The following is a 13,407-nucleotide window of genomic DNA, read 5'->3' as shown; positions in this document are numbered from 1 at the left end:
CAATGTCGCAGAGTTGATGGTCAGTGTCCGTGAGCACCAGCCATCAAGCACACCGCCATCTGGAGGATCAAAGTGTGTTATGCAAGTGTACCCGGGTGCGCTGTTGAATCTCAGGCAATGTGAATCATGGCCATCGGGGACCAGGCAACCGTATTTGGAAACGGTTCCAATGAAACGGATTCAGTCCCTCTCAGTGTGAATTGCCTGATCCTGTATGATCCGGTCTAGACCGGATGGTAAAATCTAAATTAAAAAATATATATATTATATATATATTCCCGTGCAGCAGCGTGGTCTCACTCACTTCTTCTTCACGACCTTGTGGCTCTGACAGACGTGCGCGAGGGAGACCTCCAGTGGCGTGGTGGTGTTGGTGTCGGCCGGCGGCGGCAGCAGGTCGGTGACCTCATAGCCCGGGCGGGGGGCTCTGGCGTGGAAGCAGGCGTAGCGCGGCTCGCCCTCGGGCTCCGCGCAGCACGGGAAGCTCACCTTCCCCCCCTTGTCCTCCTGGCAGAACCGGTCCATCTCCTGACGCCACTGCAGCACATTTAATCGACAGAAATCTTATTAACCCATTCTGGGAACCCCGTTTGGTGTTTTAAGTATTATGTTATACTGTAGCTATTGAAAAATAGCAGATCTACAAGCTCATAGCGCGGCAACGAGCTTGTGGATCTGCTATTTTTGAAAAATTGTGAAAATGTGGCGCAAATCTTTGAATATATTTTTTTTTAAATTTCACTACGACTTTCTACAAATCCTATCCCTATCATTGTTGGGCAAAATCGTTGAAAATCGTGGGTATTATTTTTTAAATATTCCTAAACAAAAATAATGGAGCTGGGAACTTCTCCTTTGGTCCACCCATTCGTGGGACACGTGAGAATGGTCCAGTGAAAAATAAATAAATAAATAAAAAAGACCATTGTGGGTGTATGGGATTTATCTCTATCACTCTATCAGTAAACATGGGTGAATTCCACCCGAACACATGCCTGTCTACAGGGTATATAATAGGGTGTCGGTCTAATGACAGTCGGACCGATAGTAGTATGTCGGAACTACAACCTGTACCCGAAAGACCCACCCACCTCAGACATCAGTAACATTATGATAAAGACCCACCCACCTCAGACATCAGTAACATTATGATAAAGACCCACCCACCTCAGACATCAGTAACATTATGATAAAGACCCACCCACCTCAGACATCAGTAACATTATGATAAAGACCCACCCACCTCAGACATCAGTAACATTATGATAATAATTACAAAAACTATAATTGTTTAGTGTTTAGTGCTCTAGTTGCCACCACTCTGTGTCATCAGCGTTACCTTGTCGTCCACACAGCTCAGCAGCGGTCCTTTCCCCTTGCAGCACTGCTTGAAGGCGCGCTCCAGGCGGTTGACGGTCTTGGACTGCCGCGCCAGCCAGCCGTAGCCCCGCCGCGGCAGGCACTTGAGGTCGTAGCGGGGGCGGAGCTTGCGGTAGCGGCACAGCGGCTGGACGTCGGCCGCGGCGGGGCGGCCGGGCGGGAAGTTGATGTCCACGTTCTCGGCGGGCGGAGGGGGGAGGGGCCTCTTGTTGGGCTTCTTCCTCCCTCTGACGCTGCCGGGCTTCATCTCAGACCTGGACAGAAACTACACGGTTGTAGTCTTTTTTTTGTTTTTATATATATATAAACTACACGGTTGTAGTGTATATATATATATATATATACGATATACGATTTTGCAACCCCATTTTTTCACCCAGTGTCAATTATCTAATGTAATCCTGGGCTCTACACTGCCTCCGCCAACCTAGGGAGAGCAACGGACTGACCTCATGCTTCCTTCACTGCATGAGGAGTCCAAGCCACTTCTTTACACCTGACAGGGGGGGGGGATTTCCCTGGTTGGACGTAGCACGTGAAAGGAACATGTTATTCCCACCAGTTCCTTTCCCCTCCAATGTCTTTCTACAATAAATAAAAGGTTTGAATTAAGGAATGCAAAAGAGCATTTTGTTCTCAGCCAAGTTACGTACCTCTTACAGGAGGCGGGGTTGAAGGGGACCAGGCCCGGCAGTGGGGTGGGGAGGATGTCGACGGGGTTGGGGACCTCCAGGGTGGGCAGGTAGCCGGCGTTGGGGGCTTCGCTCTGGAAGCAGGCTAGACGGTCGCCGACAGGCCTCTTACAGCAGCGATGGACCTTGTCCTTCACCGATGACTCCTCTTTACAGAAAGACACGAGGACCGCCTCCCACTGCAACCACATCAACAACAACAACAACATCTATGAGAGTTGTCTTCTCACCAATTATTCAAGAAGGTGACTTTGACTTTTACTATTGTGATAATATGTTCTGCCGTTTTCTTTTCTTGTTATATTGTACTTTTTTTTCTCTGTATGAATGGTTTGTCTAATGGTTTATTTGTAATAGATCTGCATATCTATTAGGTTGATGTAGTTTTTATCCTATGAATGTACAAATATTCCTGGAGAATGCCACTTCTCAAGCCCCTGGAGGGTTTTCTCCTTCAGTTTGATTGAGTTTGTGTATCATTTTTAAACGCTTAAATACATTATAAGTGCCCTCTATAACTAGAATTAAAAATGAATGTATACACTATGCATACATACATAATGTATGAAGGCATATAAGGCGTATTAGTCAGGGATCCTTTCAAGAGGCGGCAGTGGCTCAGGGGTAGAGTGACCGGATGGAAACCGAAAGGATCCCAGTTTGAACCCAGTGGGCTCCCACAGAGTTAGTGTCGAAGTGTCCTTGAGCAAGACACTGAACCCCTAATTGCTCCTGATGTGCAGGTTGGTGCCTTGCATGGTTTCCCCCGGCATCGGTGTATGAATGTGTGTGTGAATGGGTGAATGTAATGCACAATCTCTGTAAAGTGCCTTGGATAAAGGCGCTATATAAATGCACCATTTACCATTTATTTACCATTTAAGGCGTTGTTAGGGGAACTAATAGGAGTTTTTGGGAGGATGACCTCGTATATGAATCTTGGTGCAGTAAACGGATCAGAAATGTACAGTGGAAACTAGGGCATTTAAGGCTTTAAAAACAAAAAAGTTAAATGTAAACATCAATGTGACATGTCAGTTGGTGCCAAGACAGGGATAATGTGATCTCGAGAAAATATGCAAACAATCTGCCAGTTTGTTTCAACTCCCTTTCACCGTTCCGGGTGAAAGGTTTCAGGCGGCTCCCCTGGCAGTCTGGCACTAGATCATGTCAAGGCCTGTAGCTGTGGAGGATGTTGTGTCTGGAATCTGGATCCTATCTGATCAGATACGCACTCAGCTTCCATGTTGGTGTCAACAAACATGAGTCCCCCGTGTCATGAGTCCCCCGTGTCATGAGTCCCCCGTGTCCCCCATGCCATGAGTCCCCCGTGTCATGAGTCCCCCGTGTCATGAGTCCCCCGTGTCATGAGTCCCCCGTGTCATGAGTCCCCCGTGTCCCCCGTGTCATGAGTCCCCCGTGTCATGAGTCCCCCATGTCATGAGTCCCCCGTGTCCCCCGTGTCATGAGTCCCCCATGTCATGAGTCCCCCGTGTCCCCCGTGTCATGAGTCCCCCGTGTCCCCCGTGTCATGAGTCCCCCATGTCATGAGTCCCCCGTGTCCCCCGTGTCATGAGTCCCCCGTGTCCCCCGTGTCATGAGTCCCCCGTGTCATGAGTCCCCCATGTCATGAGTCCCCCGTGTCATGAGTCCCCCGTGTCCCCCGTGTCATGAGTCCCCCGTGTCATGAGTCCCCCGTGGCATGAGTCCCCCGTGCCATGAGTCCCCCGTGTCATGAGTCCCCCGTGTCATGAGTCCCCCGTGTCATGAGTCCCCCGTGTCATGAGTCCCCCGTGTCATGAGTCCCCCGTGCCATGAGTCCCCCGTGTCATGAGTCCCCCGTGTCCCCCGTGTCATGAGTCCCCCGTGTCATGAGTCCCCCGTGTCATGAGTCCCCCGTGTCATGAGTCCCCCGTGTCATGAGTCCCCCGTGTCATGAGTCCCCCGTGTCATGAGTCCCCCGTGTCATGAGTCCCCCATGTCATGAGTCCCCCGTGCCATGAGTCCCCCGTGTCATGAGTCCCCGTGTCATGAGTCCCCCGCGTCATGAGTCCCCCGTGTCATGAGTCCCCCATGTCATGAGTCCCCCGTGTCATGAGTCCCCCGTGTCCCCCGTGTCATGAGTCCCCAGTGGCATGAGTCCCCCGTGTCATGAGTCCCCCGTGTCATGAGTCCCCCGTGTCATGAGTCCCCCGTGTCATGAGTCCCCCGTGTCATGAGTCCCCCGTGTCATGAGTCCCCCATGTCATGAGTCCCCCGTGCCATGAGTCCCCCGTGTCATGAGTCCCCGTGTCATGAGTCCCCCGCGTCATGAGTCCCCCGTGTCATGAGTCCCCCATGTCATGAGTCCCCCGTGTCATGAGTCCCCCGTGTCCCCCGTGTCATGAGTCCCCAGTGGCATGAGTCCCCCGTGTCATGAGTCCCCCATGTCATGAGTCCCCCGTGTCATGAGTCCCCCGTGTCCCCCGTGTCATGAGTCCCCAGTGGCATGAGTCCCCCGTGCCATGAGTCCCCCGTGCCATGAGTCCCCCGTGTCATGAGTCCCCCGTGTCATGAGTCCCCCGTGTCATGAGTCCCCCGTGTCATGAGTCCCCCGTGTCATGAGTCCCCCGTGTCATGAGTCCCCCGTGTCATGAGTCCCCCATGTCATGAGTCCCCCGTGCCATGAGTCCCCCGTGTCATGAGTCCCCGTGTCATGAGTCCCCCGCGTCATGAGTCCCCCGTGTCATGAGTCCCCCATGTCATGAGTCCCCCGTGTCATGAGTCCCCCGTGTCCCCCGTGTCATGAGTCCCCAGTGGCATGAGTCCCCCGTGTCATGAGTCCCCCGTGTCATGAGTCCCCCGTGTCATGAGTCCCCCGTGCCATGAGTCTCCCATGTCATGAGTCCCCCGTGTCATGAGTCCCCCGTGTCATGAGTCCCCCGTGGCATGAGTCCCCCGTGTCATGAGTCCCCCGTGTCATGAGTCCCCCGTGTCATGAGTCCCCCGTGTCATGAGTCCCCCGTGTCATGAGTCCCCCGTGTCATGAGTCCCCCGTGTCATGAGTCCCCCGTGGCATGAGTCCCCCGTGTCATGAGTCCCCCGTGTCATGAGTCCCCCGTGTCATGAGTCCCCCGTGTCATGAGTCCCCCGTGTCATGAGTCCCCCGTGGCATGAGTCCCCCGTGTCATGAGTCCCCCGTGTCATGAGTCCCCCGTGGCATGAGTCCCCCGTGTCATGAGTCCCCCGTGTCATGAGTCCCCCGTGTCACGAGTCCCCCGTGCCACGAGTCCCCCGTGTCACGAGTCCCCCGTGTCATGAGTCCCCCGTGTCATGAGTCCCCCGTGTCACGAGTCCCCCGTGTCATGAGTCCCCCGTGTCATGAGTCCCCCGTGTCCCCCGTGTCATGAGTCCCCCGTGTCATGAGTCCCCCGTGGCATGAGTCCCCCGTGTCATGAGTCCCCCGTGTCATGAGTCCCCCGTGTCATGAGTCCCCCGTGTCATGAGTCCCCCGTGTCATGAGTCCCCCGTGTCATGAGTCCCCCGTGCCATGAGTCCCCCGTGTCATGAGTCCCCGTGTCATGAGTCCCCCGCGTCATGAGTCCCCCGTGTCATGAGTCCCCCATGTCATGAGTCCCCCGTGTCATGAGTCCCCCGTGTCCCCCGTGTCATGAGTCCCCCGTGTCATGAGTCCCCCGTGGCATGAGTCCCCCGTGCCATGAGTCCCCCATGAGTCCCCCGTGTCATGAGTCCCCCGTGTCATGAGTCCCCCGTGTCATGAGTCCCCCGTGTCATGAGTCCCCCGTGCCATGAGTCCCCCGTGCCATGAGTCCCCCATGTCATGAGTCCCCCATGTCATGAGTCCCCCGTGTCATGAGTCCCCCGTGTCCCCCGTGTCATGAGTCCCCCGTGTCATGAGTCCCCCGTGTCATGAGTCCCCCGTGGCATGAGTCCCCCGTGTCATGAGTCCCCCGTGTCATGAGTCCCCCGTGTCATGAGTCCCCCGTGTCATGAGTCCCCCGTGTCATGAGTCCCCCGTGTCATGAGTCCCCCGTGTCATGAGTCCCCCGTGGCATGAGTCCCCCGTGTCATGAGTCCCCCGTGTCATGAGTCCCCCGTGTCATGAGTCCCCCGTGTCATGAGTCCCCCGTGTCATGAGTCCCCCGTGTCATGAGTCCCCCGTGTCATGAGTCCCCCGTGTCATGAGTCCCCCGTGTCATGAGTCCCCGTGTCATGAGTCCCCCGCGTCATGAGTCCCCCGTGTCATGAGTCCCCCGTGTCATGAGTCCCCCGTGTCACGAGTCCCCCGTGTCACGAGTCCCCCGTGCCACGAGTCCCCCGTGTCACGAGTCCCCCGTGTCATGAGTCCCCCGTGTCATGAGTCCCCCGTGTCACGAGTCCCCCGTGCCACGAGTCCCCCGTGTCACGAGTCCCCCGTGTCATGAGTCCCCCGTGTCATGAGTCCCCCGTGTCACGAGTCCCCCGTGTCATGAGTCCCCCGTGTCATGAGTCCCCCGTGTCCCCCGTGTCATGAGTCCCCCGTGTCATGAGTCCCCCGTGGCATGAGTCCCCCGTGTCATGAGTCCCCCGTGTCATGAGTCCCCCGTGTCATGAGTCCCCCGTGTCATGAGTCCCCCGTGTCATGAGTCCCCCGTGTCATGAGTCCCCCGTGCCATGAGTCCCCCGTGTCATGAGTCCCCGTGTCATGAGTCCCCCGCGTCATGAGTCCCCCGTGTCATGAGTCCCCCATGTCATGAGTCCCCCGTGTCATGAGTCCCCCGTGTCCCCCGTGTCATGAGTCCCCCGTGTCATGAGTCCCCCGTGGCATGAGTCCCCCGTGCCATGAGTCCCCCATGAGTCCCCCGTGTCATGAGTCCCCCGTGTCATGAGTCCCCCGTGTCATGAGTCCCCGGTGTCATGAGTCCCCCGTGCCATGAGTCCCCCGTGCCATGAGTCCCCCGTGTCATGAGTCCCCCATGTCATGAGTCCCCCGTGTCATGAGTCCCCCGTGTCATGAGTCCCCCGTGTCATGAGTCCCCCGTGTCATGAGTCCCCCGTGTCATGAGTCCCCCGTGTCATGAGTCCCCCATGTCATGAGTCCCCCGTGTCATGAGTCCCCCATGTCATGAGTCCCCCGTGTCATGAGTCCCCCATGTCATGAGTCCCCCGTGTCATGAGTCCCCCGTGTCATGAGTCCCCCGTGTCATGAGTCCCCCATGTCATGAGTCCCCCGTGTCATGAGTCCCCCGTGTCATGAGTCCCCCGTGTCATGAGTCCCCCATGTCATGAGTCCCCCGTGTCATGAGTCCCCCGTGTCATGAGTCCCCCGTGTCCCCCGTGTCATGAGTCCCCCGTGTCATGAGTCCCCCGTGTCATGAGTCCCCCGTGTCATGAGTCCCCCGTGGCATGAGTCCCCCGTGTCATGAGTCCCCCGTGTCATGAGTCCCCCGTGTCATGAGTCCCCCGTGTCATGAGTCCCCCGTGTCATGAGTCCCCCGTGTCATGAGTCCCCCGTGTCATGAGTCCCCCGTGTCATGAGTCCCCGTGTCATGAGTCCCCCGCGTCATGAGTCCCCCGTGTCATGAGTCCCCCGTGTCATGAGTCCCCCGTGTCACGAGTCCCCCGTGTCACGAGTCCCCCGTGCCACGAGTCCCCCGTGTCACGAGTCCCCCGTGTCATGAGTCCCCCGTGTCATGAGTCCCCCGTGTCACGAGTCCCCCGTGCCACGAGTCCCCCGTGTCACGAGTCCCCCGTGTCCCCCGTGTCATGAGTCCCCCGTGTCATGAGTCCCCCATGTCATGAGTCCCCCGTGTCATGAGTCCCCCGTGTCCCCCGTGTCATGAGTCCCCCGTGTCATGAGTCCCCCGTGGCATGAGTCCCCCGTGTCATGAGTCCCCCGTGTCATGAGTCCCCCGTGTCATGAGTCCCCCGTGTCATGAGTCCCCCGTGCCATGAGTCCCCCGTGTCATGAGTCCCCGTGTCATGAGTCCCCCGCGTCATGAGTCCCCCGTGTCATGAGTCCCCCATGTCATGAGTCCCCCGTGTCATGAGTCCCCCGTGTCCCCCGTGTCATGAGTCCCCCGTGTCATGAGTCCCCCGTGGCATGAGTCCCCCGTGTCATGAGTCCCCCATGTCATGAGTCCCCCGTGTCATGAGTCCCCCATGAGTCCCCCGTGTCATGAGTCCCCCGTGTCATGAGTCCCCCGTGTCATGAGTCCCCCGTGTCATGAGTCCCCCGTGCCATGAGTCCCCCGTGCCATGAGTCCCCCATGTCATGAGTCCCCCGTGTCATGAGTCCCCCATGTCATGAGTCCCCCGTGTCATGAGTCCCCCGTGTCCCCCGTGTCATGAGTCCCCCGTGTCATGAGTCCCCCGTGGCATGAGTCCCCCGTGTCATGAGTCCCCCGTGTCATGAGTCCCCCGTGTCATGAGTCCCCCGTGTCATGAGTCCCCCGTGTCATGAGTCCCCCGTGTCATGAGTCCCCCGTGTCATGAGTCCCCCGTGTCATGAGTCCCCCGTGTCATGAGTCCCCGTGTCATGAGTCCCCCGTGTCATGAGTCCCCCGTGTCATGAGTCCCCCGTGTCATGAGTCCCCCGTGTCACGAGTCCCCCGTGTCACGAGTCCCCCGTGCCACGAGTCCCCCGTGTCACGAGTCCCCCGTGTCATGAGTCCCCCGTGTCATGAGTCCCCCGTGTCACGAGTCCCCCGTGCCACGAGTCCCCCGTGTCACGAGTCCCCCGTGTCCCCCGTGTCATGAGTCCCCCGTGTCCCCCGTGTCATGAGTCCCCCGTGCCATGAGTCCCCCGTGTCATGAGTCCCCCGTGTCACGAGTCCCCCGTGCCACGAGTCCCCCGTGTCACGAGTCCCCCGTGTCACGAGTCCCCCGTGCCACGAGTCCCCCGTGTCATGAGTCCCCCGTGTCATGAGTCCCCCGTGTCATGAGTCCCCCGTGTCATGAGTCCCCCGTGTCATGAGTCCCCCGTGTCCCCCGTGTCATGAGTCCCCCGTGTCATGAGTCCCCCGTGTCCCCCGTGTCATGAGTCCCCCGTGTCATGAGTCCCCCGTGTCATGAGTCCCCCGTGTCATGAGTCCCCCGTGCCATGAGTCCCCCATGAGTCCCCCGTGTCATGAGTCCCCCGTGCCATGAGTCCCCCGTGTCATGAGTCCCCCGTGCCATGAGTCCCCCATGAGTCCCCCGTGTCATGAGTCCCCCGTGTCATGAGTCCCCCGTGTCGTGAGTCCCCCATGTCATGAGTCCCCCATGTCATGAGTCCCCCGTGTCGTGAGTCCCCCATGTCATGAGTCCCCCATGAGTCCCCCGTGCCATGAGTCCCCCATGAGTCCCCCGTGTCATGAGTCCCCCATGAGTCCCCCGTGCCATGAGTCCCCCATGAGTCCCCCATGTCATGAGTCCCCCGTGTCGTGAGTCCCCCATGTCATGAGTCCCCCATGAGTCCCCCGTGTCATGAGTCCCCCGTGTCATGAGTCCCCCGTGTCATGAGTCCCCCGTGCCATGAGTCCCCCATGAGTCCCCCGTGCCATGAGTCCCCCATGAGTCCCCCGTGTCATGAGTCCCCCGTGCCATGAGTCCCCCATGAGTCCCCCGTGTCATGAGTCCCCCGTGTCATGAGTCCCCCGTGTCATGAGTCCCCCGTGTCGTGAGTCCCCCATGTCATGAGTCCCCCATGTCATGAGTCCCCCGTGCCATGAGTCCCCCATGAGTCCCCCGTGTCATGAGTCCCCCGTGTCATGAGTCCCCCGTGTCATGAGTCCCCCGTGTCCCCCGTGTCATGAGTCCCCCGTGTCATGAGTCCCCCGTGTCATGAGTCCCCCGTGTCATGAGTCCCCCGTGTCATGAGTCCCCCGTGTCATGAGTCCCCCGTGTCATGAGTCCCCCGTGTCATGAGTCCCCCGTGTCATGAGTCCCCGTGTCATGAGTCCCCCGCGTCATGAGTCCCCGGTGTCATGAGTCCCCCGTGTCATGAGTCCCCCGTGTCATGAGTCCCCCGTGTCACGAGTCCCCCGTGTCACGAGTCCCCCGTGCCACGTGTCCCCCGTGTCATGAGTCCCCCGTGTCATGAGTCCCCCGTGTCATGAGTCCCCCGTGTCATGAGTCCCCCGTGTCATGAGTCCCCCGTGTCATGAGTCCCCCGTGTCATGAGTCCCCCGTGTCATGAGTCCCCCGTGTCATGAGTCCCCGTGTCATGAGTCCCCCGCGTCATGAGTCCCCGGTGTCATGAGTCCCCCGTGTCATGAGTCCCCCGTGTCATGAGTCCCCCGTGTCACGAGTCCCCCGTGTCACGAGTCCCCCGTGCCACGAGTCCCCCGTGTCACGAGTCCCCCGTGTCATGAGTCCCCCGTGTCATGAGTCCCCCGTGTCACGAGTCCCCCGTGCCACGAGTCCCCCGTGTCACGAGTCCCCCGTGTCCCCCGTGTCATGAGTCCCCCGTGTCCCCCGTGTCATGAGTCCCCCGTGCCATGAGTCCCCCGTGTCATGAGTCCCCCGTGTCACGAGTCCCCCGTGCCACGAGTCCCCCGTGTCACGAGTCCCCCGTGTCACGAGTCCCCCGTGCCACGAGTCCCCCGTGTCATGAGTCCCCCGTGTCATGAGTCCCCCGTGTCATGAGTCCCCCGTGTCATGAGTCCCCCGTGTCATGAGTCCCCCGTGTCCCCCGTGTCATGAGTCCCCCGTGTCATGAGTCCCCCGTGTCCCCCGTGTCATGAGTCCCCCGTGTCATGAGTCCCCCGTGTCATGAGTCCCCCGTGTCATGAGTCCCCCGTGCCATGAGTCCCCCATGAGTCCCCCGTGTCATGAGTCCCCCGTGCCATGAGTCCCCCGTGTCATGAGTCCCCCGTGCCATGAGTCCCCCATGAGTCCCCCGTGTCATGAGTCCCCCGTGTCATGAGTCCCCCGTGTCGTGAGTCCCCCATGTCATGAGTCCCCCATGTCATGAGTCCCCCGTGTCGTGAGTCCCCCATGTCATGAGTCCCCCATGAGTCCCCCGTGCCATGAGTCCCCCATGAGTCCCCCGTGTCATGAGTCCCCCATGAGTCCCCCGTGCCATGAGTCCCCCATGAGTCCCCCATGTCATGAGTCCCCCGTGTCGTGAGTCCCCCATGTCATGAGTCCCCCATGAGTCCCCCGTGTCATGAGTCCCCCGTGTCATGAGTCCCCCGTGTCATGAGTCCCCCGTGCCATGAGTCCCCCATGAGTCCCCCGTGCCATGAGTCCCCCATGAGTCCCCCGTGTCATGAGTCCCCCGTGCCATGAGTCCCCCATGAGTCCCCCGTGTCATGAGTCCCCCGTGTCATGAGTCCCCCGTGTCATGAGTCCCCCGTGTCGTGAGTCCCCCATGTCATGAGTCCCCCATGTCATGAGTCCCCCGTGCCATGAGTCCCCCATGAGTCCCCCGTGTCATGAGTCCCCCGTGTCATGAGTCCCCCGTGTCATGAGTCCCCCGTGTCCCCCGTGTCATGAGTCCCCCGTGTCATGAGTCCCCCGTGTCATGAGTCCCCCGTGTCATGAGTCCCCCGTGTCATGAGTCCCCCGTGTCATGAGTCCCCCGTGTCATGAGTCCCCCGTGTCATGAGTCCCCCGTGTCATGAGTCCCCGTGTCATGAGTCCCCCGCGTCATGAGTCCCCGGTGTCATGAGTCCCCCGTGTCATGAGTCCCCCGTGTCACGAGTCCCCCGTGTCACGAGTCCCCCGTGCCACGAGTCCCCCGTGTCACGAGTCCCCCGTGTCATGAGTCCCCCGTGTCATGAGTCCCCCGTGTCACGAGTCCCCCGTGCCACGAGTCCCCCGTGTCACGAGTCCCCCGTGTCCCCCGTGTCATGAGTCCCCCGTGTCCCCCGTGTCATGAGTCCCCCGTGCCATGAGTCCCCCGTGTCATGAGTCCCCCGTGTCACGAGTCCCCCGTGCCACGAGTCCCCCGTGTCACGAGTCCCCCGTGTCACGAGTCCCCCGTGCCACGAGTCCCCCGTGTCATGAGTCCCCCGTGTCATGAGTCCCCCGTGTCATGAGTCCCCCGTGTCATGAGTCCCCCGTGTCCCCCGTGTCATGAGTCCCCCGTGTCATGAGTCCCCCGTGTCCCCCGTGTCATGAGTCCCCCGTGTCATGAGTCCCCCGTGTCATGAGTCCCCCGTGCCATGAGTCCCCCATGAGTCCCCCGTGTCATGAGTCCCCCGTGTCATGAGTCCCCCGTGTCATGAGTCCCCCGTGCCATGAGTCCCCCGTGTCATGAGTCCCCCGTGCCATGAGTCCCCCATGAGTCCCCCGTGTCATGAGTCCCCCGTGTCATGAGTCCCCCATGAGTCCCCCGTGTCATGAGTCCCCGTGTCATGAGTCCCCCGTGTCATGAGTCCCCCGTGTCGTGAGTCCCCCATGTCATGAGTCCCCCATGTCATGAGTCCCCCGTGTCGTGAGTCCCCCATGTCATGAGTCCCCCATGAGTCCCCCGTGCCATGAGTCCCCCATGAGTCCCCCGTGTCATGAGTCCCCCATGAGTCCCCCGTGCCATGAGTCCCCCATGAGTCCCCCGTGTCATGAGTCCCCCGTGTCATGAGTCCCCCGTGTCATGAGTCCCCCGTGCCATGAGTCCCCCATGAGTCCCCCGTGTCATGAGTCCCCCGTGTCGTGAGTCCCCCGTGCCATGAGTCCCCCATGAGTCCCCCGTGTCATGAGTCCCCCGTGTCATGAGTCCCCCGTGTCATGAGTCCCCCGTGTCGTGAGTCCCCCATGTCATGAGTCCCCCATGTCATGAGTCCCCCGTGTCATGAGTCCCCCGTGTCATGAGTCCCCCGTGTCATGAGTCCCCCGTGTCATGAGTCCCCCGTGTCCCCCGTGTCATGAGTCCCCCGTGTCATGAGTCCCCCGTGTCCCCCGTGTCATGAGTCCCCCGTGTCATGAGTCCCCCGTGTCATGAGTCCCCCGTGTCATGAGTCCCCCGTGCCATGAGTCCCCCATGAGTCCCCCGTGTCATGAGTCCCCCGTGTCATGAGTCCCCCGTGTCATGAGTCCCCCGTGCCATGAGTCCCCCGTGTCATGAGTCCCCCGTGCCATGAGTCCCCCATGAGTCCCCCGTGTCATGAGTCCCCCGTGTCATGAGTCCCCCATGAGTCCCCCGTGTCATGAGTCCCCGTGTCATGAGTCCCCCGTGTCATGAGTCCCCCGTGTCGTGAGTCCCCCATGTCATGAGTCCCCCATGTCATGAGTCCCCCGTGTCGTGAGTCCCCCATGTCATGAGTCCCCCATGAGTCCCCCGTGCCATGAGTCCCCCATGAGTCCCCCGTGTCATGAGTCCCCCATGAGTCCCCCGTGCCATGAGTCCCCCATGAGTCCCCCGTGTCATGAG

The 13,407-nt window shown here is 59.9% G+C and overlaps 1 protein-coding gene across 1 annotated transcript in view; it reads right to left on the bottom strand.

Annotated features, from left to right (window-relative positions):
* Positions 1-13,407, bottom strand: part of ecm1b (extracellular matrix protein 1b) — a 36,579-nt gene that overhangs the window by 7,124 nt on the left and 16,048 nt on the right. Inside the window, exons 7-9 of the mRNA XM_079502758.1 lie at positions 2,034-2,251; positions 1,340-1,634; positions 305-537 (exon numbers count right to left, since the gene is read on the bottom strand). Coding sequence (XP_079358884.1) covers positions 305-537; positions 1,340-1,634; positions 2,034-2,251 — 746 coding nt within the window. The remainder of the gene's footprint in view (positions 1-304; positions 538-1,339; positions 1,635-2,033; positions 2,252-13,407) is intronic.

The sequence above is a fragment of the Electrona antarctica genome, assembly GCF_951216825.1.
Source record: "Electrona antarctica genome assembly, chromosome: 6".
NCBI classification, from domain to species: Eukaryota; Metazoa; Chordata; class Actinopteri; order Myctophiformes; family Myctophidae; genus Electrona; species Electrona antarctica.
This window is presented reverse-complemented; position numbering and strand designations above follow the sequence as displayed.